This window comes from Ailuropoda melanoleuca, chromosome 5 (assembly GCF_002007445.2).
Source record: "Ailuropoda melanoleuca isolate Jingjing chromosome 5, ASM200744v2, whole genome shotgun sequence".
Taxonomy (NCBI): Eukaryota; Metazoa; Chordata; class Mammalia; order Carnivora; family Ursidae; genus Ailuropoda; species Ailuropoda melanoleuca.
This window is the reverse complement of record NC_048222.1, coordinates 82,202,221-82,228,435: the sequence shown is the minus strand read 5'-3', so window position 1 is coordinate 82,228,435 and position 26,215 is coordinate 82,202,221. Positions and strand designations below refer to the sequence as shown.

At 52.9% G+C, this 26,215-nt stretch overlaps 1 protein-coding gene across 3 annotated transcripts in view; it reads left to right on the top strand.

Moving 5' to 3' along the window:
- Positions 1-5,113: 5,113 nt before the first annotated feature.
- The window catches only part of FAM167A (family with sequence similarity 167 member A), a 40,697-nt gene continuing 19,595 nt past the window's right edge, over positions 5,114-26,215 (top strand). For 2 of the 3 annotated variants that reach the window (XR_858348.3, XM_011230366.3), the window contains exons 1-3: positions 5,114-5,562; positions 11,788-11,873; positions 22,303-23,100. Coding sequence is in view for 2 of the 3 variants with exons in the window: in XM_011230366.3 (XP_011228668.2) it covers positions 22,732-23,100 (369 nt within the window). In the remaining variant the exon portion in view is untranslated. Of the gene's footprint in view, positions 5,563-11,787; positions 11,874-21,862; positions 21,976-22,302; positions 23,101-26,215 lie in introns of those variants that run through there. The other variant, XM_019804233.2, reaches the window with a different exon arrangement.

Genomic DNA, 26,215 nt, shown 5'->3' with positions numbered 1-26,215 from the left:
GTGTGGGCAGGAAATTCCTGGGTCCTGCATACTTACAGCCTGGAGTAGAAGGGAAGGTGTGGACCTTAAGTGGGCCTGTTCCCTGGCCCCATGGCCAACTTACCTGAAGGAGACCCAGAGCAGGGCTCTCTAAAGGGTGGGATCTGGGGTGTCTGGGTGGCTCAGTCGGTTAAGCGTCTACCTTGGGCTCAGGTCATGATCCTGGAGTCCTGGAATCAAGACCCATGTCAGGTTCCCTGCTCAGCGGGAGTCTGCTTCTCCCTCTCCCTCTGCTCCTCCCCCACTTGTTCATGCTCGCTCACTCACTCTCTCTCTCTCAAATAAATAAATAAATAAAATCCTTAAAAAAATAAAGTGTGGGATCCAAGGCAGGCCCTCTTGCCCATTATAAGGACAGTACTGTTAAAATTATTTCCATTTTACAGATGAAGTAACTGCAGCTCAGAAAACTCAAGTGACTTTTTACAGGCATACACCAGCAACCAGAAGGGCCCGGACTTGAACCTGAATCTGCCCGCCTCCAGACACCCGCTGTTTCCCTTTACCATGCTACTTCCCCCAACACGCATCCTCACCTGGGAAATGCAGTGAGCCCCTCCCTGCCATGGCTCTAGACTTTTATCGCCTTTCACCCCCAGTAAAATGGAAACAATCTCTTTATTGGTCACCTTGCTTCCTGTCTTGTCCCCACATCCACTTGGCCTCTCTGAGATACAAAAGCCATGACATGCTCCCTTCTTAACCCCTTGCTTCGGGATTGTGTCCAGAGGCCTTATCTGGGCCCATCATGCCCTCTTGTAGCCTGCTCAAGTGCATTTCTGTCCTGCACACGCTGTTCCCTCTCTAGCTGCACTCCACCTCAGGTCTCCCCAAAACCTCTCCTAGCCAGCTCCTACTCATCCTTCTCATCTGGGCTTAAAGGGCATCCGTCACCTCCTTGACTCCGGTTCTAAGGTCAATGCATTGTTAATTATCTCCCTACACTCATCAGCTGCAGGCACTGTGCCCCAATGCCTAGCACCCGGTGACACATCACTGAACTAATGAGTTCCCCACATGATGGATGTTGCCCGCCCCACCCTCCCCCCATCTCCCTTCTGTGCTTCAGCTTGAATTAACCCCTTTGGAGAGATAAGGGCAGAAAAGAGCCATTACTGTTGCTAGCGTCAATGCCAAATGACCAACACTTCCTGGATCCTCTTGACACACTGGGCCCCTGGATGGAAAAGTCTCTCCTAAAGGCAGATGGTGGAAACTAGTGGACTCTGGCCCAGGCCTGCAAGTCCTAATTGCTCTCTGGGGCAGGAGAGGGTGTCACCCTACAATCGGGTGAAACCTCAAGCAGAAACGTCTTCCTTTCTTCTTGCATTCAATGAATGGGGACCAAATCTGAATCACCGTGAGGGATACTCAGGAGCCTTAGACAATGGAGTTTGCCCTTGAGTAGCTTCAAAATGCCAGTGGGCACAGATGCCACGAATTTAGACAAAGTCTTGCCATGCAGAGGGGTCAAGGAAGCAGAGACCCAACCCAGTGGTGCATTTTGTGCATTGCCTTGGGAGGAAGGCTAGGCCTCACCACGGTCGGCCAGGTCTGCAGGATCTGCCCCAGTACCTCCACTGCGTCCCCTCCCTGGTGTCATCTACCCACAGCTCTTGTCACCCTCCCCCGTCACGGCACTCCGGCATGAAGCCCCCTCACTCTTTCCTGATTATATCAGACACATTTGCTCACGAGGCACCTTTGCCCTGGCTGTTCCCTCTGCCACTTCTCCCAGGAATCTCCTGACCAATGCCCTCGTCTCCTTCAAATCTTTGTTCTAAAGTTACCTTATTAATGAGGTCATCCCTGCCTGTCGTGCATGGATCGAGCACATGGCGGTCACTGCGGCTGCCTTGCCCGTTGCTCGCCAGGACTGTAGGATCCATGGGCAGTGACAGGCCATGCCCTAGACTCAGGGTCCAACAGTGGGCACAGGTGAGACGAATTTAGATAAATTCTAAATGGGAGCCCTGCCACTACCAGCTGTGTGACTCTGAGTAAGTCCCCTAACCTCTCCAAGTGTGGCACCCTCATAGCTAAGAGGGAGAATATTTCTTGACTCCCCTATTTCACAGGATTTCTGTAGGAACAAGAGGGACATTGTCCCACTCCTCTCGGGACTGCTAGAAAGGAGACCGCTCCGTAAGCTGTAAAGGGCTGGGCTAATGTCGGTGAGGCTGCTGCAGGCCAGCACATATGCTCAGTAAGGTGCTCCAGACACCTGGGCTGCCCGCCTCAGACATTTCATCTTGCCCCTGGAAAGTCAAATTGGATAACTGGACCAACCCAAAAGGCAGCCCTGGAACCAGTGTACTGTCCTGACTCATTCTCGTAGACTTGGCCCAGGGTTCTCTGGTCCACGCGGCCAACTGTGGGGGAAGACCCCCTAGATGGCCTTGCCGCTCTGGGCTGTGGGGATCCCCCTCCCTCTCCGGGCTCCAGCCTAGCCTCATAGCACCCCACATAAAAGGCATAAAAGGCCGTAGAAAAAAGGAGACATCAGGTACCCCAACCCCAGGGCCATTTTCAGTTTGTAGTGGTATTTCCTGATGTAGCTAATCACAAAAACTATTCATTGTAGAAAACACAGAAAATTAATGCAAGTTTGCAGAAGAAATTTTAAACCTTATTATTGTGCCACCCAGAGATAACCACAGCTCCTATATGCATATACCCTCCTAATCTTTTTTCTCCACGTATAAAAAAATTAGACATTAGATATTAGAATTAAAGCTTTCATAATGTCTTATTTACCTAGACATTTCGTATTCCTGCTTTATTTACTTAGCATGAAATCAGTAGCATTTTCCTACGTCATCAATATTTTTTGAAAATATTTGTATGGCTACATGCTACCCTATGCTAGATCTCTAAACATAACTCATTTGACCACTGAATATGGTTAGATACTAGGGTTGAGACTGTGCCAACGGACACCTGGTTCCTTCTCCTGCTCCTCCTCTCCACCCTCCTCGCTGACTCTCCCGGTCTTCATCACTGACTACCCTCCTGCCCAGGCATATGCCAGGCTGAATGGGAGGCACAGGGTAAGATCCCATCCCTGCCCCGGACAGGCTGTCTGTGTATGTGAAGACAGAAGACAGTGCACTCTTAAAAAAGCAGAAAGGGAGCCCCACACAGAATGAGGGGTTAGGAGGGTGAAGGTGGTAGAAAGCATTTCCAGATGGGGTGGGATGGCCCCACCAACAAGACACTGGAGCACTTACCACACGCTGGGGCCAGAATACAATGGACAACATGGGGCAAATGCTCAGTAGTCAGCACAGGCCAGTGTGGCCAGGTACACCCAGTCCGAGAGAAGGCTGAGCCCCTGAGTCTGGACCAAGCCCTCTGCCTGCAAACATGGCTCCTGTCCCGCTCAGCAGACAGCCTCGGAGGGAGACAGATATTCATCAAAAACTTCACAAATAAAGACAAAAATTACAACTGGTCCCTGAAGGAAAGATAGGTAGGGCTATGAGGACATATAACCTGGGGTTCCTTCAGGAGGCAGAAGTGTGGCCAGCCCCATGTGGAAGGAGCAGGTGTGGAGAAGGACCCAGAAGAATGTCTGTCTGGAAAGCAGAGCAGCAGTGCAAGATGGAATCCAAGGGGTGGGCAGAGCCAGACCATGCAGGCCTGATGGGCCATGCTGGATTTTAATCCTGGGAGGAACAGAAGCTTTTGCAAGGCTTTAAGCAGGGAGAAGCCAGAACTAGATTTCCATTTTGAAGAGTGTGCTCTGACTGTGGACAGATTACTGGCTCAGGAGTGGGGGCAAGAGTGGTGCAGAATGGCCAGTAAGAGGCTGTGCTGGAGCTGGGGCAGGCTGATGGCAACTCGGGGCAGGGCAGTGGCAAAGGGGATGGGAAGAAGTGGAAGGCTTGGTCGATATTTCTAGAATCAAGGTTGGGTCAATGATGTGACTTTTCAAAAAATCCCCGTTCAAGTACACTTGTGAGCTAGAAACATGAACTTGTTAGCATGAAGGGGTGCTCACAGTAGCAGGATGTCTCCTTAGACAAAGTCCCTTGGCAGACCTCCTAGTGAAGGCAGAAAGGAAGGAAGTGGGACAGGGCCCAGACAGGGAGTTGCGGGGAGGGAGGGGGCACCAGGGGGCAGCACAAGGGGCTCAGCCTCTGAGTTGCCACAACCAGCCCAGTCCATGGAACCTGCAGCCAGTCACTCTGCAGCCCCACACCTCGGTGTGTACGTCTGTTCCTGGGGAACACAATGCCAGGCCTGCAGCCTCCCACCCCACCCGAGTAGTTGTAAGGACGGCAGGTTAGATCATTTTGAAGGATCCTGCCAACCTCAAGCGTCTTAGGAAAGGAACTTGGCCATGTCCCAGGCCGCCCTAAGAATGAAGCCAACTTCCAGTAATCAGCCCTGGGGTCAGAGGTTCCAGGAGGACGTGGAGCCCTTAAGCTCTGGAACGGAGCCCTGGGTCTCCAGGCAGGACTGACCCTAAAGGCCAGGATGGGGCAGCCCTGGCCGTGTCCCATATGGGTTGTAGGTGCCTGAAGCTGTAGGCTCTGGTGAAGCAGGGACTGGACCTTCGAATATAACTATCGCTAGTGGTTGACACAGCACAGAGAAGTCCATGCTGTAAGGCACCCCGTGGTTTGTGGGGAAAACACGTGCTCTGGGGCAGGCCCCTCTGGGCTACTCCCAGATGGTCTGGGAGACAGATCTGTAAGAACGTCTGTTTCTACTTAACTTCTGGTTTCTACAGAGCCTCTCTGAGCCTCAGTTTCCTCATCCGTAAGCTGGAAATGCCCACACCTACCCTGCCGCGTCGCTGGGACGGTGTGGCATGTATTAGGCACTCAGTAATGGGCCATGCTGCCGGGAGTTTGAACTCAAGCCGCCTGTGGATGGGGTGTAGGCTCTGAGCTTGCTCACGTGCGCTGCAAGGTCGTTCTCTTGCCCCCTCCACGCAGGCAAACTGCTGACAGTGGCAAAGCCACGTTGCCATGCTTGGGGGGAAGACTGCCTTGGTTTCGGGTTTAATAAAAAAAAAAAAAAAAAAAAAAAAAAAGGATATTTGGGTTTGGTTTCGTCTAGGGTTTGGCAAACACGCGTGTGGTTTGCTTCTCCTTGCGGCTGGGCGGCGGCTCGGGTTCAGGTCCTGGTGGAAGGGAGCAACTAGCGGGGCTTTAGGACCCGGCTGCGCGTCTGCGGGCCCCCGCGGGTCCCGGGTCCCGGGAGCGGCGGGCGGAGAGGCTTGAATGAGAGGCTGGCGGGGAACGGACTGAAACCGATCGCGGTGGAATAGCTCCGCCGTCGCCAGGCAACCGCCCTGACGCAACGCAAAAAAAAAAAAAAAAAAAAAAAAAAAAAAGTCCCTTAGAAAAAGAATAGTGCTGAGAATTCACGGGAGCAGAGAAAAAGGGAGGCAGAAGCCGGCTCAGCCCCCGAGGCCGGGGCCAGAGGCTTTGGCGGGCGCCGGAGCCCGCGTCCGGAGGAGGCGGGGAGCTCGGTGACACCCTTGGAGAGGGCCTTGGAGCGCCTCGGAAGGTAGGTTTGCAACAGGGGCGGGGATGTTCCCAGGACTGGGGTCGGGGCTGGGCGCCCCGCTGCGGGTGGTGCGGCTGTGGCCCGCGGCGCGCCCGCGGCCCGTGGCGCCCGCAGGGGAGGGGGCTCGGGGCCGCAGGTCCCTAGAGCAGGCACTGGCAGAGGCAGCCTGGCCCAGGGCTGGGGAGCACCGGTCCCAAAGCACCCCGGAGTGGACACCCCGCAACCCGCCCGCAGGACAGCGGGTCCTCACCGTCCCTGGGGCTTCACTTGTCTCATGGGGAGTGGGACAGCCTGCTGGTCTCCATCTCCCACCTCCTTGATGGACCGTTCCATGGCTAAGATCCAGAAGCAGATTTGGGGTACAGGATCTGAGAGGCAGGAGCCCCCACTCAGTCTCTCCAGGTCTACTCCCAGACTGCTTGTCATCTCTAAGGCCACCCTGTCCCCTCTAGCCTACTTCAGGCACAGTGACATCAAGTTACTGCCCCAAGGAAGCAATCCCTAACTCAGAAGAAGTGACCCAGGGCACTTGGGCCCTGGGTGTTCTGAAGGGCTGAGGCCAGTGAGTTTAGAGGGAACTGCACAGCCCAAAGGGCCCCAGGGGAAGGAGCAGATCAGCCTTGAGACTGGGCTCCCCCCTCCGGGCATTGTCATTAAGAGAAGGCAGGAAGTTCTATGGTCCTTGGGTAGAGCACAGGTGTCTCCCTCCACCAAGTCAGGTTGGATGTTCTGCTTTTAAAATAATCCCTTATTGTCTGTATCTGGTTTTCATTCTCTGTGGCGTGTGGTTCCTCCTGAGAAGGTCTGGAAGGGAGGCTGATTCTTGGTTGGTGGGCCACAACCTCCTCTTAAACCCACAGGCATGTTCTCCCAGATTAAGTTCCCATCCACTCCCAGCCATTCCTGGTGAATCCCAGGTGGGAGCAGCCCAGGTTCCCATCACCAGGGGAATCCCCTAAGTGCCCAAGGGAGCCAGGCTCCAAAGCAGCTTCCCTTCTGATGACCAAGAGATGGCCCTGCTGCCCACCAGGCAAGGGACGGAGAGGGGAGAGTGCTGGGCAAAGTCCTGGAGGACCAAGGTGGCCATGGCGCCTCTAGCCCAACTGCGTCCGCTCGTTTCTGCTAGTATGTTTTTAAGAGGTTTGGCAAAGCAGCCATGAGCTGTGCTTGGAGTGGATAAAGATGACAGCTTTTTTCTGAGTACATTTACCGAGCAGGCACTGCTTGAGGACCCTTCACATCCATTGGTCATTTTATTCTCACAATGGCCCCTGGCGGGGACACTGTATCCCCGTTTTGCCGATGGGACTCCAAGAGACTCAGCAACTCTGTAGGGCTCAGGTGGCTGCTGAGGCTGCCTCACGTGCCTGACTCCTCAGACAGTGCTCTCAAAGGAAGGCTGCTTTAGGAGATCTGAGGGCGGAGACCCAGAGAGGGGGAAGCAACCAGTTGCTCCCAGAGAAAATGAGAGCGCTGTGGCAGGGCTGATCCTGTGTCCGGGAACTGTCCCTTACCATCCTGAGGGATCCTGTGGAGCCAGGAAATCCATTTCTTGCATCAGGAGCCTGAAAGCCTCTTCAGTCCAGCCTGGCTCACTTCACCTGCGCTTGCCTGAAGTGGAGACAAGGCTTCTCCCTCACCCCCTTCTCCTCCCTGTCCACCCGAAGTCCCCCAACTTTTCATGCACTTATTCCTGTCTTGTCCTCCCAAATACATGCAAGGATTTCCACAAGATAAATCATCCCGTTTCCGTATCTACCAGCTTGGCCTCCCTCCAAAAAGAGACTTTGGTGGGGAAGTAAATTAAGGCAATGCCTAACTGTTTGCTCAGAGTGACCTACGGAGCCCCAGGCCGAGGGGGAAGAAATGGCTTGTTAGGCTCCTCACACACTCGGGTGGTTTTCTCTAAGTAAATTTTGCTAGTGGAAAACTCCCATGGCCCCACACAAGCATCTGGAATTTTCAGACCCCTCCTCGAGCTCTGCTCTAACTGGCCAAGGCTCTTTGCTTGACTGGGATGCTGGGCTACTTGCAAAGCTGGAAGATGAATGATAAGCTGCACGGTTTGTTCCCTGGTTTATAGACTTGGGTTGAGGGAGTTCGTACTAATTGGAAATCTCCTAGGATTAGCCTGGATGGCTCTCAATACACAAATGCACCCTGGGATTTGGATTGGGGTGAGGAGGAAGGAAGGAAAAGGCAAATTCTGAAGCGGTCCTCAGGCCAACCTCGAAGGCACAGGGAGGGGCTGCAAAGAGGGTGGGAGCAGGGAGGATGAGGCGGGAGATGGGAAAGGGGTTTAGCGGGGAACTTGGCAATCAGCCTGTAGAGTTTGGGCTGCCCTAGAGGGTTGAGTTGCCAGCATGAGTTTGGAAGGCTGTAAATGTCAGCTTTTCCATGGTCAGAACAGTCGCCCTGATGTGTAAAAGCCCAGAGCTTCCCCCTTACTCCCCTACCCCCATTTCTTTCTGGACAAGTATGGGAGAGAAAGGAAAGAAAAGGGGAAAGAAGGTGGGCAAGAGGAGAGGTTAGAAGCTTGCACTCCCCACACCATCTGCTTTCCTCCTGAATGCTCCCTGACCCTGCAACAGCAGTCACCCAGGAAAAGCCTTTAGAGAAGGCAGTGCACAGCCCATCTCCCTGTGGGCACTGCCCATCAAGGAAGGGCGCTCATCTCTAGGGGTGGAACAGTAGCAAGCACTCCAGCCTCAGGGGCCCCTTCACCTCAGGACGCCTGCCCAGCAGCCTTTGCAGAGCCCCAGGAAGGGGCCAGCGTTCAGCTTATCCAGGGGTACAGCCAGGGATACAGCCTGAGCTCCATTTCTTCAAGACAATCTCTCCAGTATAGCCAGAAATCCCCCCCACACATACAGCCACCCCCAGAATCTGATCTAATTGTGGAAACTAGTAATGGGTCCCAAAAGACTTCCTCATAGGGCTTGCCCCTTGAGACCTCAAAGGGAAGGCCCAGCTCAGAGCCGGTTTTCTGGGTACACAATGGGCCCTGACAGTGACCTCCACTGTGGCCACAGTGTCGGGGCTTACTGAAGGCCGAGCAGCATTTCCTCATACCAGGAAGCCAGCAGAGCTTCTGAGTATGAGCCGGGCACTTCAGCCCCGGAGGCCAGCTGGGGATCTCTTAGGGCGATGAGTACGCAGTATGCGATGAGATCCTTGCCTGGAAGGCCTTTCAGGGCCCCGACTACCCCCCTACCCCCACGCCCATAAAGTGAAAAGTGACAGTACTTCCTCAGTCCTGTGAGCATTGACATATGCTGTGCCCTGGGGACCCTGAGACACTATGAAGTGACTTACGCCCATTCGGTCATAACTCCAGGGTTCGGCTGGGTGGGTGGTTGCTTATTTGCTGGACGGCAACTGCTGCAAACTTGGAGGAAGGGAAGGCGAACCTCATTAGCGGGTTGGATGAAAACAAGCCCTCAGACCACATTCTGCCATCTATGTAGACATTTTTTTAAAGATTTTATTTATTCATTTGAGAGAGAGAGACAGAGCACAAGCAGGGGGAGAGGCAGAGGGAGAGGGAGAAGCAGACTCCCCACTGAGCAGGGAGCCTGATGTGGGGCTCCATCCCAGGACCCGGGATCATGACCTGAGCCAGAGGCAGACGCTTAACCATCTGAGCCACCCAGGCGCCCCTATGTAGACATTTTTTGAACAACTATTTGCATTCAGGCCCAGCAGAATTCATTCAGCTTGTTCTGTGGACTCAGTGAGGTCGCAGCCATCTGTCTCTCTAGGTGTCCTAACCACACCTCCCCTGAGAGCTCACTAGACTCTTTAGTCCTGCCTTTCCAGGTCAAGAACGTCTCAAGTAATTTTGGCCAACCCACATATCCTGAATACCTCTGTTTTCACCAAGGAGAATGTGTTTCTAACACTTACTCTGTTAATTATCAAATGCCCGGTGTTGAGCAGAGAGAAAACCGCCAAAGCCCCTGTCACAGCCCCCTCTGGGGCACAGACCCTCTGCCTGAGGCTGCTGGCCAGGACTGGGGAGTCCCGATTTGAATGCACCCTTGTTGTAGCTAGCCTAATGAAACCACACAGAACATCTCACGATGTCTGTGAAGGGTTTTAAGATCAATAATAGGCATTGTATCACAGATAAGACAATGGTCTTGCCCTCAAGGAGTGTGAAGTCTGATCCAGGTTGTAGGTTAGAAAGACTATTTGAGCAGCCCAGAGTACTGAGCTGACAGGAAAGTGATGCTTTGAGCATTCTGGAGCACACAGACATACAGGAGCTAACTTGAATGGTCTGGCAGCCGTTCCGTCCTTTGGTAAGTCAAGGAGAGGCCCAGCCAAGTGTTGTCATGGACCGGAGGGGACAGTCCTATTAGAGGCCTGACTAAGAATTCACATACACTCTATCGCATTGGGACCTCCCAGAGCTTTGAGGTAGGTTCCATTATGAACACCATTCCATGGATGGGGAACTTGAGGCCTAGAGGGTTAAAACAATTACGCAAGGTGGCAGAATTGGTGAAGTGTTGGGCCTGGGCTATCAAGCTCTGTCCCCCAGCACGCAGCCCTGGCCCATCCCTAACCTGCTCTATCTCTTTCTCCTGCTACCAGTCCCTGCCCTCTGTGAGGTATGAACTCAGGCAGCTCTGCAGCCCAGCTACATGCAGCTCAAACTGACACAAGTGGGGAGCAAGGTCACACATCCCACCTTCTGTTCTTCCTGAGCCATCTGTTCCCTCCAAACCCCAGGGTGGGCACAGTCCTGCCCCTCAGGTTAGCTGCAGGCAGCGCTGGACATTGCTAGGCGGCCGAGGACGGGCCCTGCCCAAATACAGGGAAACTCTAAGGGCCCTTCAATCCCTGGAGAGGTCAGCACGCCCAGACAGAGTATGAAAGTGAAGTGACTTCAAGAACAGAGCACACCATGAAAACTTCTTAGGAAGCCCTTGCTAAACCATTAGGTTTTGGAACTTGTAATGCAGAGTAAACTAGAAAGCCCATCATCAAAACAAATTCCCATTTGAGCTGGACTTTGTTGATTCTGCTTATTTGAAGTGGAAGCCAATTATCCTGTGGATTTGGATAGTCCTAAATCTGCCTTGTGTAGGGGCTGAGACGCATCCCCGTCGGGACACACTTTGGTGGGCTGCACCCCACAGGGGGACGACGTACACCCCAGCACCCTTAGCTGTGAAGTGGCACCCTGAGCTCCAGTCAGCTGTGAAATGTTCCCTACTTTTATAGCCAGAACACCGGCTTGAACTGCCTTCTACTTTGATCTCTGCCAGTTGCTGTAAAGGCCACTCTGCGTCAGCTTTCTACCCCTTAATCCCCAATGCCATGGCCTTTGGCCAGAAAAGTGCTGTGGTCACATGAGGCTGTGGGCCTGGTTGGCAACAGGCTGCCTCAGCCCCCTCCTGGGCAGCTCTGCCTCATCAGGCTCTCCCTGGAGGAGGGCCCCTGATTCAGACTCCACATTTCCCATGGCTCCTTACCCCCCCTTCCTCCTGCTTCCCCTCCCCCCGCCCCTCCCCCTCATGGGACTTGAGGATTCTCAGACACCTTTCTTCCTGCCTGTCAGAGCAAAGCAGCCCTTTCCCAGGGCCTCACAGCTTTGGAGGGGACACTATGGCGTTGACTCCGGGTGGCCTAGCAGCCCCCTCCCTGCAGCAGCCCTGCGCTTTCTCCTCTCCTTTCAGTGAGGCAGTAAATTAGATCTGGGGGCGGGGGCGCTGTCCCTGCAGCAACAGGGAAGCACAACTCTTTCTTGGTGATTTTCTGGGCAACTTTTTTCACTGGGCAAAACGATAGGAAAGGTCTCCTGTTCCCAGCCTTGCGTGTGGCAGGAGGCCTGTGCGTCTGCTCTGAGAGGCGGGAGCAGAGCCCATCAATTATTCAGCATGGGCTGAGCACTCAGAATGTGCAAAGGTCTGAACAAATGTTTTTTTTATAGAATCTTGCCTCACAATATCCCAGAGAGATGAAGCAAGGTTTCCAGGTATTCTAGACAGTAAAAGCTCAATTGGGAGTCAGAAGAGGAGCCCAAGCCCAGACAACCCCACTAACAGAGCTGTGTGACCCCAGGCGAGTCTCAAGACGTCTCTGGTCTGCGGTTTGTCTGTGGTTGAACTCTGAGGAAGGCCTCTCCAGCCCAGACTATCGTGTGTGGGGAAGAACTTGTGAACTTTCGTGTTCGGGGTGATTTCAAAATCAGTGTGATCGTTCTTGTTATTCCAGGTAAGGAAATCGGAGCTTTGAATGATACGTGGAGGTACAACTTTTAGCACCGGACACCGGAGACCGAGCTTCCCAGGGGAGTGTGGGTAAGTGGGTTCCTCTGCCCCCCTACCCTCACGGGTGCAGCTCGGGGACGTGGTGACCACCCAGCGGCTGCTGTGGTGTAGACTCTGTGCATGTCAGGGTGGAAGGAAGTGCAGAGGCCGCTGCACCCACACTGCCCATGTTGCAGGGGAAAAGCAGAAGCCCTGAGAAGGGAAGTGAGCTGCTGCGGTCACTCGGGATGGGACAGGGTCCCTGGAGCTGACTCTCAGGCTGGGGGCTCTTTTCTCTCCCACCCTAGGTAACTAATGCGATCCAAGGAGAGAAATGGCAAATACCTAGACTAGTTGGTGCAGAAAAGTACTTAAAAGATTTTGACAGTGAAGAAGCGATCGGTTCTGCCCAGAAAGAACATAGAAGGCAGTAGAATGAGGTGGTGTTTGAAGTAGCCTCAAAGACTTGGCCACATTCAAACATGAGGTTACGGGGGAAGGATAAAACCTCAAGGTGAGGCCAGCCCCCCAAGCCACCCCGCTTCCCCATCGGACTCTTTCTGACCCTGAAAGTCGTACCTGTGAACTTGCAGGGGGTCTCCTGCTGGGCAGATTTGGAGGCAGAATGACTCCAACTGGCCTGTGTTCACTAATTCACAGCCCCGCCCGCCTCAGCATTTATTGAGCACCTACTGTTTGTAGATCCTTGTGTTCGGGACGCAAAAGAGGAAGTGATGCTCTTCCTATTGAGAAGCTAGACATCTGGTCAGGGAGGCGGGACACTCGCACGGCTCAAGGTTAAACAGGCTCATGAGCTGTGAGCATCATGGAGGCCAGTGCCGGGGGGATTCAAAGAACGACCTGGTGGGTGAGGTACCCGTGAGGACTTTTGAGTGGAAGCAACCCCTTGGCTGAGCTGGAAAGCAGAGCTTTAGTCTTTGCGAGGAGCAGGGAGGCCCCAGACAGGCTAGTCATTCATTCCTTCAACAAAGTTACCGACACCTACTGTGTTGGGAGCGCTAGGGTCACAGTAGTGAGCAAGAGAACGTCACCGCCCTCGTGGAGCTTACGTTCTAGTGGGTGAAATGCACAGTAAACAAATCCACATATACCATCATCGTTGTATGATGGGTGACAACAGCTAGGGATTGAAACGAAGAAGGATATTTCGGTACGATGGTCAGAGCCGGTGTCTATGTGGAAGGGCATGTGAGCGGACATGTGTGAACTGGGCGCATGCGATCAGACGGAGGCCAGCTGACCGAGCCGAGGCTTGAGGGCAGGCAGCCAAGCCTCGGACTCTCAGATGAAATGGCTGGATTCTCACAGTGACTTGCTGCCAGGAGCGGTCATCCAGGCAGCAAAGAGATGACTTCCAGGCAGCGGGACATGAAGGGTTCTTCTGGGTGGGCAGCTGTCCCCTGAGGTCTGTAGATCGTGGGGGGCATTTGAGGAAGATCCCACCGACAGGCACAACCTGGTACCATCCCCCTTCCCTTACTGTCATCCCCCACCACACACCCAGAGCACACATGCGACCGTGTAACCCCCCCCACACACACACTCAGTGTCCCAGCACAGTTCACCCCCACCAGGGTCCAGTCTCTGCAAGATGTCATTCCCATCTCAGGAGCTCCCTCCTGACAGCGGCTCAGACCAAGACATGGAATAAAGATGAGCTATGGAGGGCCAGACCAGCGGGTGTCCCCTCCTGCTTCGGTCACCATGGCAACCTCTGACAGGAGAGAAAACCCGCTTTCTGGCAGCTCCTCGAAGCTCCCTGGCTCCTTTGGGCAGCTCTGTAGGGCACAGGGCTGTATCCCCTGACCCCTCAGCCCAGGTCATGAGCACTCCTGCCAGTGTGCGGAGCACACACTAGAAGTTCACAGCCACCATGGGCCACCACCGGAGGTCAGGCCTGAGTCGGCCTCCCCTCCCCCCACTCCTCCATTTAAGATAAGCATTGTGGGTTTATGATTAAACCTGGCTGGAAAAGCCTGCCTTGTCAAAGCTCCGCCTCCACACCCCAGACCTATTGACCCCTCACCCACCTGGGGAAAAAAATTAGCTGCTTTAGAAAAGGAAAGAAAAAAAATCCAGGTGTGAGTTGTGGCCTGAGCTGCCCTGAATTTAAGTTTCTAAGATGCATAACAGTCCACCAAGTCCTTCTCATCCTCGCTATAGCTCTGCAGGGGGAACACTGCAACAATCCCACTTTCAAAACGGGGCCCTGTAATTCTCAGCTGGAGGGGGCCCCACCGCCTCTCAGGGAGGGGAGAGTTTTTTAGTTGGCATGCTGTTTTAGGACACTGCTGAGCCCTCAGGGATGGNGACACTGCAACAATCCCACTTTCAAAACGGGGCCCTGTAATTCTCAGCTGGAGGGGGCCCCACCCGCCTCTCAGGGAGGGGAGAGTTTTTTAGTTGGCATGCTGTTTTAGGACACTGCTGAGCCCTCAGGGATGGATTCTGTCTCCCCAAATGAATTATACATCCCCCTCTCCTTTCAGTCAGGGCTCTCGGTCTAAGCACCAGAAAGCAGTCTTGCTGCAAGGAGTTCACAGAAATGGCGGAAGGTAGAGACCCAAGGGAGAAAACAGGCAGAGCCAAGGCAGCTCCAGAAAACAAGAATGGGAGGCAAGGCCCTGTGAATTAAATGGTTTGTCTGACACCGACTCCATGGGGTTTTAGGTTTTTACTCACACATACCCCCAAAACACTTCTGATACCAGATGTGTGATTTTTCCACACCAAACAACCCTCCAGTTCTCTGCAGGCAGCAGCTGGTGTCCTATGATCTCCCTCAATGTTGACACCATCTAGCTGAAGTCAGTGTCAGAACCCGCAGGTGAATGGTTCAGTCCCGCAGACTGCTCCTGGCTTTGCACGCCAACTACAAGTCCCAGATTGTCACCCGAACTTCTGACCTGCTGACTATACATTGGGAATTACCCACAACACCCTCCTCTGATTCACTAGTTTGCTAGAATGGCTCACAAAACTCAGGGAAGCATTTCCTTGCATTCACCTGCCAATAAAGGGGTACACAGGGCAAGGTGTGAGGAAGGGGTGCAGAACTCACATGCCCTCTCCAGGTACGCCACCCCCCCACACAGAATTTCCATGCGTGCACCAATCCAGAAGCTCTCTGAACCCCTTCGGGTAGGGCTTTTATGGAGGCTCATTACATAGGCATGATTGATTAAATCATTAGCTATTTGTGATTGACTCAATCTCCAGCCCCTCCGCCCCACCTCCCAGGGCAGAGGCGGGGCTGAAAGTTCCAATCTTCTCATCACAGAGTGGGCTTTCTGTGAGTCCCCGCATTAACATAAACTCCCGTGAGGTTGAAAGGGGCTTGTTATGAATAGTAAGACACTCCTTTCACCTCTCTGGCTCTAGAGCTATTTCAAGAACTAAGGACAAAACCCAGACATTACAACAAGAAATATTCTTAATTGCTCTTATCACTTAAGGACATTCCAAGGGTTTCAGGAGCTCTGTATCAGAAATTGGGGATGGAAACCAAATATATATTTCTTATTATATATCACATCCTGCAACTGTCCTTTAGCAGGGATGGTCTGGCTAAGATAATGCCATTTCCCCTGCACTTCACATCTGCCTCCAAGGTTCATATGGCCACAAATGAATCCTAACCATTTCTCCTTCTGGGCCTCAGGCATGCCACGTTCTTTTTTTTTTTTTTTTAAGATTTTATTTATTTATTAGAGAGAAAGAGAGAGATCACAAGAAGGGGGAGCAGCAGGCAGAAGGAGAGGGAGAAGCAGGGGCTCGATCCCAGGACCCTGGCATCATGACCTGAGCCGGAGGCAGACGCTTAACTGACTGAGCCACCCAGGCGCCCCACATCCCCCATTCTGAGGCCTGGGCCTGAGCATCTGATTGGCCAAGCTCAAGTCGCCTACTCTCAGCTAGGTGTCAGGGCATGGGACAGGAAGGAGGGAGGAGCTGATCCTCTCTGCTCAGAGGACAGGTACCCCGCCTGCCTACTGTCTGGCACAACATGGAGAGCCCCTTGGTAAACAAGCAAGACAAATACCAACAAATATCTACAGTGTTATTTTATATTCTTTGTCCAACACATGCTTATGTTCGTGATAAATGTCAGAAACACAGTTTCTCCCTGTGGTGACCAAGATGGCCCCCAGCAATCCCAGGTCAGCACGGACCATGGCTGGTTTCTGGATAGTTCTGGTAAGGAAACCTAGGAAGACTCTGATTGGCCCAGCTGGGGTCATGTGACCACCTACTCATGCCAGAGAATGCATGCACATCCTGAAAGGGTTTCAGGGTCCTTGTCTCACTGAGTGGAAAAATGAATCTCACAGACACAAAAGGGTGAAGTGAAGGGGAAGTTTATTCAGTGAAGGTGAGAACAGAAAGGAAAAGAAAAAAATCTCCCTAGAATGAGAGGGCTCCTGAATAGGAACCCCTGAGGGCTTTTATGGTCTGTCTTTTGTAGAAAACTGACCAGGGAACTTGAATCCTCTTGATGTCACCCCTGATAGCACCATGATTACTTCTCCTTTGACTGTCTCGTCTCTGCTGTTTAAGACAAACGAGGTGGTGTGGTTCTGTTCCCTTATCTCTGGTTGTTGCGTCTCAGCATTTCTGGGATTTTTGGTGGGCCCAATCACCTAGCCCCCTACCTTTCTCTCCCTACCTAACCCCACCTGTCCCTTACTCGACAGGAAGCACACAGAGAAATGCTCTTTCCAGAAGAGAGAAAGGACCCAGGGTAGAAATTACCTCGCAAGGCTGTACGCAGAGGAAGTCCTCCAGCTACACCTGTGATGCTGGATTGGCTCACGTGCCAGCTCCCTGTCCTGGCACTTGAAGCAGGACGAGGCTATTCCTGTCTTCCTAGGGCCTGACAGCCAGTGTCTGAGACTCTGAGGTCAGGGCAGGGCTCATGAGGACAGGTGGTGAGGGGACCAGGTCCCCTCTGCTTCTGTGAGCCTGCCCAGACTGGCTCAGACTTGAGTGAGCACAGGCCACAGTGCACGGAGTGGGGGCACAGGGGGCTAACTGTTCTATTTGCTCATTCATTCCACAGATGTTTAGAGAGAGCAGCATGGTGGCAAGTGCTGTGTGTTCCAGGATGCAAAACCTGGTTCTTACCCTCATGAAGCTCAGAGTCTTATGAAGGAACCACCAGGAAAGTTCCTTGTAGCAGTGCTATGGTTTGAAAGGGCCAGTAAGCCCAGTGGTTGATGAGCCAGCCTGGAGCTGGACTGCAGAGGTGAAATCTCCACTTTCCCATTCATTAGCTCTGCTACTCAGCCTGTGTCTCTCAGTCTCCTCATGTGTGTAATGGAGACAACAATACTACTTGCCTTGTGGGATTGTTGTGAGGATTCCTGTGTTTGTACATGTAACGCTCCTAGAACAATGCCTGGCATGGTCCGCTCTGAGTAAGCATTAGGTAATATTGTTGTGATGACATAATTGTTTCTCTGATGTGCTCTCCTTGCATCCCAGGCACAAGCAGCTGGGGCAAGTCAAGGAACACTTCCCGAAAAAAGAAAACCCCTGAGAAATGATGGGTAGAGGAAGGGAAGGGTGGTCCAGGCCGAGAGAACAGCTTGTGCAAAGCCCCAAGGGGGTGAGAGAGCGAGCTACTCCATGGGACAGGAGCACTGGGGAAATTGCATACCGTGGAGAAGAAACGAAACAGTTCTAGGGAAGAACCCCAGACAGGGGGGAGCAGGCACGAGCCTGGGGATCCAAACAGGGCGAGGGTGGCTTTTGAGTGCCTTAGACCATGGAGCAACAGGGAGTGAGCACAGCCAGGCAACGGGCTCCTCCTACCTTCGCCCCTGAGAGAGACAGAGACAGGGAGCGATAGAGAGAATGGGTTAGCAGCCCCTGCGCCCTTCCCTGCCCATGGAGTCCATCTAGGAAGTGGGTTTGAAAGTTGTCCAAATGAACAGATTAGGTCATAATGACACAAGGGCATAATTGGCTGATGACGGAGCTGCACCCACCTGGCTCCCCCAGCAGCCCGAGAATTAGCTCATGGCTGGCGCAGCCTCCCTCGCAGCAGCCACTGTGGGCGGGAGTGAGCCAGGAGCGTGTTCTAGCAGCAGTCCTCCTGGGCAGTGTAGGTCCTGGGGCGCTGGCTTCTTGCTACTACAAAAAGTTGGATGCACCCCTGAGGCTTGTCTTCTGTTGCAGGAAATTTCGCGTTCCCCCAGCAGCGGGGTGGCCCGCCTGGCAGGGCACGCCTGGGCCTGGTGGGATTAGGGCCTGACCTTGTTTTTCTGGGCTCCTGGTTCTGCCAGTATCCTTTGGCTTTCCTCTCCAGGCTGTCTGCCTTTGCAAGGCTCAGAGTGAGAGAAAATGTGTTCCCCAGCGGCAGGAAGGACTTAGGTTAGATATAAAGCAAGCCCCTTTGCCCAGGTGTTGGAGGGCTCTTCCTCCCAGGGCCGGCACTCCCACATCCCTGGTTTGTCCAGGGGAAAGGGAAGTCCCTACTGCCCTTTCAGACCAGGGAGCCCTCCAGGGCTGGCGTCGGCTCCCCTGCACCCAGCTGAGTGCCCACATCCCTGCAGTGACCTGAGTTGGTGACATTCCAGCTCAGCTCCCAGCAGCCTAGCTGGAGAGGGAGGGAACAACTCCACAGGGGCTCTCAGACACCAGGGCATCCAGAGGGGCAGCGATCCCTGGGACACCATCTGAGGACCAGGAAGATGGAGAGCGGGTCCTGTTTCAACAAATCTTCACCACATGCATATGCTGGGGGCCATGGGAAACAGTCTAGGGCTCCGTCCCTGCCTGCTACGGGTGACCACACCCCTCAAGCGGCAAGTCCCTGACTCAGGCCTCTCCACACCCCGCACATGCCTTGATGCCAGTAATAATCCTCAGGTGGGTACAGCTCTTCAAAGGTGGCAGCAAGCTTTCATGTACCAGATTTCAGTGGATGCTCACAGCATCCTTACGAGGCGGGTTGGGGTAGGAAGCCCCCTTGTACAGAGGAGGAAACGGAGGCTGAGAGGAGAGAGCTGAGCTCCAGCACTGGGTTTCTGGGGAGCAGATCTGGGGCCAGAGCTGAGGCATTCAGCACCCCTGCCCTTGCTCTTACCATATGGATAACACACTGTCAAAGCTGGTCGCTCTGGGGCACCCGAGCCGAGGGCAGGGGTGTTTAGAATAGGAGCAGGGAGGGAAGGGAGTGAGGATAGAGAGTGGTGTTTCCTAAGCTGAGCTTTTTTCCTCTTTCCTGTGGCAGACCTGCTAGTCACCGCTGAGGGATGAGACTCTAAAGGGGAGACCTGAACATCTGGGAAGAGGTGGAGCCCATCGACTTCATCTCAGTCAGCCTCCAGGGAAGGATGCAGGATGCATGGAGTGGCCCAGGCCACCCAGCATGTCCGGGCTGAAGGGGGTGACTGCTCAGTGCAGTGCACAGTAGTTTATCTGGTCACATGACTGATGTAACACTGATAGGTTTCATCATTTTAGGAATAAGTTTTAAAGTACAACGTTGTCTAGGGTTCACCATAGATCAGGCAACGTGTGAAGGGCTCGATTATTTGTTACTTCAATCCTTGAAATGGCCCATGAAGCTGATATTATTAGCACCAGGGCCGGCTTCATGAGCAAGGGACCCAGGCAGGCCCACTGGGCCCCGTGCTTGAGGAAATGCTCTGCGCTGCCGTCTTGAAATTCTTCATACTTTTCCACAAGGAGCTCTGCATTTTCATTTTGTGCTGAGCCCAGCAAATTACATAGACGATCCTGGTTATCCCCACATCTTAGAAGAGGACGCAGAGGCACAGAGTGGTCGAGAAGCACCCATGGGCGTCTAACCCCAAGGCCCATGCCCTCTGGAGTCAACAGAAGCCGGCCAGCGTCCGAAGACTGTATGCAAGTCTGGCGACCGGCACCTGTCTGTGGTCGGGGCTGACTCACTTCACTCCTCCCAACCTCGATTTTCTCCTTTGTGAAATGGGGTGATCCCACCTGCTCCTCGGGGCCACTGGGCGGCTTGAGCGAGGGGATGCGTACCTGGGTTCTTCCACACACTCCCTAAGCTCCGCCGATCAAAGGATCATCATTAGCTGACTCACAGCGCATTGGTGCTCCTGTTAATGCCTCCAAGTCCTTCTGACCCCGTCTTCACAGGCCTTCTCTGGATTGCTTTAGAAACCACCAATTAAAATAAACTCCCCTACCCTTGGAGGCAGCCTCATAAAGTCAGGGAGTCATAGCTCTTTCCCACTCCAAAGGGAAGACCCTCCCCTAACAGGTTCTCTCTCCAGCCACAGCTGCCCCTGCCTTCTGCAGTGAACTCTGCAGCTCAGGGAGAGCAGGGGGGACTTCCAGTCCGTGTCCTCTGCTCACGCAACTGTGGTGTGGAGAGAGCACTGCTTACGGTTTGTCTGCGATTAGATCCTCTCCAAAAAGCTTCACTGGAAACCATCAGAGCTCCCCTGTCTGGTGCAAAGAAGTCCTGTAAGGTAGAGCCGCCCCGAGGCACACTCACAGCACGTTCTGGCATCTCAGAAAAGAGGCAGCTGGCGCCTGGGAGGGGCTGCTAATAGGTCTTTAGATTTGGAGAGATTCTAAAGAAGCCTGTGTGACCTTGAGACTGCACAGAAAGCCCCTCCTGAAAACACCCTGCATTTGCAAAGCATGCTAAACCTGCAGAAAGTGCGTATAAACCTCAGTTCTGCCAATCCCCCAAACCTAGGAGATTGATAGTATCACCCCCATTTTATAGGCAAGAAAACTGAGGCCAGCAAGCCTGACAGCACCTACAGCGTGGCCATCTGATCCCTGGTCTAGTGTTTCTGGCTCAAGTCCAGTGGTTCCCGGCCCTGGCTGCTCACTCACATTCCCTGGGGAGCCTTAAAAACATGCTGATGGCCGAGTCCCACCCCAGATTAATTGAATCAGAACCCCTGGGAGTGGAGCCTGGAAATTCATTATCATGGAAGTTCCTCTGGGGAGTCCCATCTGGGTGGCTGGAGGTGAGAACTAGCTTTCTCTGCCATTAGTTGGGGTAGAATATTCCCACTCATTCCTCAGGGATGCCCCCAGATGGGCCAGGCTCAGAGCTTGGGGAGGACAGCCAGACTTCTCTGGTCAGATGGAGTTTCAGGCGGGGATCATAGATTGTAGCAAGCTTGGTTCTTCTTGAATGTCTCCCCCGCCAAGTGGGAGAGAAGCCCCAGAGCCTCCCTGGGGGGCCGAGTACATGTTTTTATTTTGCTCCCCTCCAATTCTCTGTCTCTTCCTATGCCTGTCCACCAACACCCCGTGCCCAGTTCCCATCACCCAAACAAGTAATCAGAACTCGTAGTTTTAGTTTTTCTCCTCGCAGAGATCTTTTAGGCACATAGAAGTCAATAAGAATCTGCCCCTGCTCCTCCTTTCCCACACCAACAATGTACTCTCCAGACTATGAATGTTTTGGTTTTTTTCATGTTGGCTTTATCTTGGACATCATACCATACAAATTCATTCTTTTTCTGCATGCCCTCAGCACACGTTTTTAAAGATAACCCTGAGAACCAAGGATTTCTCTCGTCCGTCCAAGTGTCCAAGTCAAATGTGCCCTACTCTGATGTACCCATCTCCACTTGCCTGGACCCTGTGGGCACAGGAATGTGGCTGGGAGGCTGGGGTCTCACTCAGACTCAGAGTTACTTCTCTACCCTGAGCTCAGACCACCTCCCCAGAGATGGGAAGACCAAATCAGATCAGAGAGCCTCAGCCCTTGTCCATGAGGTGCTGCAGTGTGGGCATTTTAGGTAAATGAGAGAACCATCTTTCTAGAACCATGAGTCACAATCCTCGCTCGGTTTAACAATCCTCCTTGAGTGAGGTCGGCTCTTCCCTCAGCCGTTGCAGGTTTATTTGCTTCCTCCTCGGAAGAGGTGAGGTAAGGTGTTGTTCTTGGAGGACGGAGCTGAGAGTGTGTCAAAAGAGCTGGAAGAGCGAGCGCCTGAGGACAAGGGCTGTGGTGGGCGGGGTGGGGCGGGGTCAGCGGTCCAGGGACCCCAAGGCACAACTGTGTCTGCCTGGGGACCCACAGTTTCGCTGTCGCTCAGAGGAGAGACCTGATCCTTCAGAATCAGACAACCCAGCCTTGTCCTTGCTCATCGCCAGGAGCTCTCTGGTGAGTCATTCAAATTCTCAGAGCCTCAGGTTTCTTGCGCGTAAAATGGGGACAGAAAGAAGTAACTACAGACTTGCCTTGAGGACTGAATGAGATAATGGAGGTGGAATCATTTCGTAAATAGTGAACACTGTGTGTGCAGAGCATTGATTTATTGTTAACTTCCCTGTGTTGAGTGAAGGCTTGAAATTGCCTCTCTCGTCCTGTGCGAGCAATGTCACCTAACCTCTTGGAGCCTCAGTTTCCCCTCCTGAGGAGCTCAGGAATGTGGCGGGCCTCCTGCCAGGGGAGGGATTAGTACTGACATCATTTGCGTCCTTCCTGCAGGGCCTCCAACCAGCCGGCAGCTCCTCAACGCCTGCCCTTGCCCATGAGGAGGGAGCTCAGTCCTGCTTCCCCGCCAGTCTCTGATCTGCCTGCACCTCAGCACTGATAGATCTTCTTGGCAAATCTGCCCCCAAAGATTCCTGCTGACGCTTGTCTGTTCCTGCCTTTTGTGAAACATGGCACCCACAGGACTCCGGGAAGAATCTTAAATCCTGAGCCTCCACAGCAGCTCTGGAGAGGGCACTCGGTGTGGCTCAACCACGGTCCCTGTCAGCTCCGGGAGCTGCTCACCTCCCAGCAATGCCCTCAGGAGTCCTGACCCCAGCTGGATGAGACCCTTCCTGAGTGGGACCCAACCTTGCCACCCACTAAGATTCCCACACCGCCCCCCACCACTTCCCGTGACTGGCCGCCCCAGCAGGCTCTAGAATGTCTGTGCCTCAGATCCAAGTAGAGGAAGTGGTAGGTGGGGAAGAAGAGACGGCAGGAGCAGCCCTGCCTCCCGACGACCACCTCCGGAGCCTGAAGGCCCTCACCGAGAAACTGAGGCTGGAGACCCGAAGGCCCTCCTACTTGGAATGGCAGGCCCGGCTGGAAGAGCAGACATGGCCCTTCCCGAGGCCAGCTGCTGAGCAGGGGGAGTGTGGGGAGGAGGAGCCCTCATGCCCCAGGAGAGAGCCCAGGCAGCATCCCCCACCTAACGGGAGCGCCAGCCAGGACGCTGGGCCCCAGCCCACCGGCAAGCTGGAAGGCTTTGAAAATATCGACGAAGCTATAGCCTGGCTCAGGAAGGAACTGGTAAGTGGCTGCCTCTCCAAGAATCCCCAGAAAAGATGCCCCTCTCTCTCTCTCCCTGTCTGTCTCTCTCCTCTGTCTGTGTCTCTCTTTATCTCTGTGTCTCTCCCCCCATCTCTATCCCTCCCAACTGCATGGCTGTCATTTTCCTAGTAAATCAAGGTAGACCTCATTACTGTGCGGTTACGTGAGATCCACATGCCAATCCTAGTCACAAGTACTTACGGAGGAGCTGTGTTTAAGGGGCTGCCCAGAGGGCTGGGTCTCGGAGGCGGAGACGGAATGGGAGTCTGTCCAGAAGTCAGGACCTGGGGCGGGGGGGTGGGGGCATCCGAGGAAATGAGCATGAGCAACAGGTATGCTTGGGGAGAGGGGGGCAGCAGCTTGACCTTTTCTCTGCCCAGGGGCACAGCAGGCTCCCATCAGGGGCATCTCTCAGCAGGTGGGAAAGGGAATAGGTGTTCAGACCTTTGTGCTCATAGCCCAGGGGAGGACCGCTGGTTCCAGGCAAAGCTGGGCACGATGCTAATGCTCCCATGATCTCAGCTCCGGCCCCTCCTCATCACCTGTGGCCCAGGTCACACCTGCCCAGTCAGGCCACTCTAGCCACAGGTGAGCCAGCAGCCAATGGCCAACTGCCTTCGAGAGCCACTCATAACTCCTGTGTCAGCAGGGTAGGCAGGGGCCTGCCTGGTTTGTTCTGCAAAAGCCTGAAAAATAAATCCCCTTTGGTGTCTGGAATTCCTCATGGGTTGAAATAAATCATTGGGGCTGGGGGAGGGGAGGCTCAGGGACTCAGGTGTCTGATCCATTGGAAATCTTTTTTGGTTTTAATGTTTTACCTTGAATGTTGAAAGCCTTCCCAAAACACACCATTCCACTATGTCTGTCTTTAGTAACTGGAGGGTCAGTTGGCTTGCATAGCAAATGGGGTACCTGTGGATTCACAGTGCATCTCTGGGCACTCCGCTGCCACTGGGTGCTCCTGGGGGTGTTTAAGAGGTGAGTTAAGAGGGACATGGCAGTGGGCCCTGCTCTCTAAAGCTACTCTTTAAACTCCTGAGGCTGAACTGCTTTATTTGGTTTTCACAAGGAGAGCAAAAATATCCCCATCAATCAAGGATTCAAGTATTTGGCTCTGGGTCCATTTAATGTTTTATTGCTTCTGGGAGTGGAGGCGTTTGCTTTTGAAATAAATTAGCATTCCTTGTGGGCCCCTCTTTGGGGTAGAGATTAGGGAAGGTATTCCTTGCATATAAACCAGGAGGGAGTTCCTCCTCTTCCTCTAGATAAGAGAGGTGTCTCTCAACCCCAGCTGCATAGTAGAGTCACCTGGGAAGCCCTAAAGCATCCCAGAACCTAGACACACCTCAGATCAATCAAATGAATGTCAGTGGGTGGGACCCAGGCATCGGTAGATTTTTAAAGTCCCCCCCCACCCCGCCCCGTGCTTCCAAATGCAGCTTCGGTTGAAAAGCATCGCTGTAGGTCTCCAGGCTGTGCCCCTTTTTCTCGCCCAGCCATTGCAAGCCAAGCCGCATGAGTGCCCTGGCCAGACTCTATGCTTAGAGAAAGCAGGTGGGGCCAGGTCAAGGACACCTGTGGGTAATGTAGAGCGCAACGCTCTGCAGGCAGAGGGAGAAGGGCTAATTGTCAGGACTAACTTGGCTGCCAAAGGCTGTCTGAAATAAGCACAGGGAATACCAGCATTAAAAATGCTTTATATTTGTATGATATTTTCTTTTTTTTCATATATGGTGTAGTAGTTTTTTCTAGGTTTTTATTTAAATTCCGGTTAGTTAACATACAATGTAATATTAGTTTCAGGGGTCCAATATAGTGATTCAACATTTCCATGCATCATCCCCTGGTGCCCATCACAAGTGCCCTCCTTAATCCCTGTTACCTATTTCCCCCACCCCTCACCCCCTCCCCGCTGGTAACCATCCATGTATTCTCTGTAGTTGAGAGTCTGTTTCTTGGTTTGCCTCTCTCTCCTTTTTTCCCTTAGCTGGTTTGTTTTGTTTCTTAAATTCCACACATGAGTGAAATCATATGGCATTTGTCTTTCTCTGATTTATTTCACTTAGTAGTATACTTTCTAGCTCCATTCATATCATCGCAAATGGCAAGATTTCATTTTTTAACGGCTGAATAATATTCCATTGTGTATATATACCACATCTTGTTTATCCATTTGTCAGTCAGTGAACACTTGGGCTGCTTTCGTAAGGTGGCTATTGTACATAGTGCTGCTATAAACTTTGGGGTGCATGTATCCCTTAGAATTAATGTTTTTGTATTCTTTGGGCAGATATCTAGTAGTGCAATTGCTGGATCATAGGGTAGTTCTATTTTTAACTTTTTTTTTAAAGATTTTATTTATTTAAGAGAGAGAGCCAGGGATGGAGGGGAGTAGGGGGAGAGGGACCAGCAGACTCTGCGCTGAGCTTGGAGCCCAATGTGGGGCTCAATCTCCCGACCCTGAGATCGTGACCTGAGCCATCACTAAGAGTCAGATGCTTTAACCGACTGAGCCACTCAGGAGCCCCTCTATTTTTACCTTTTTGAGGAAACTCCATACTGTTTTCCAGAGTGGCTATGCCAGTTTAAGCTGTGCCCCCTTCCCACCATTTCTCTGTGCTACAGGGGATAGGTAATAATAGTAATAATAATAATACTGAGATTTGTCACTGATCGTGTTTGTTGTGTGCCTCACACTTCACATGCGTTACTTACCTCTTTTGATTGTCACATCACTTTCCTGTCAAACCCATTTTATAGAGGAAAAAACCGAGGCTCAGAGAGGAATGTAGCAATACACGAGAGAGTCGAAATTTGAACTCTGGCCCATTTGGTTGCATTGCCCATGCTCTTCTTAGCCTCCGTACTACATAGTATCTTCCAAAGTCAATGGATTTTGCTGGGTGATTCCTAAAAATGTACATTCACAAAGAAGCCAGCAGTCAACAGAATGCATGGGAGTGGGGGCCAAGGGAGAAATGAGACTGAGTGAGAATCCCAGTCCTCACGCCATTATTTCTTTTTCTTACATTAGACCTGTGTGATTCCTGTAATTGTCTCCATTTTACAGATGAATAAAATGAGGCTCATAGAA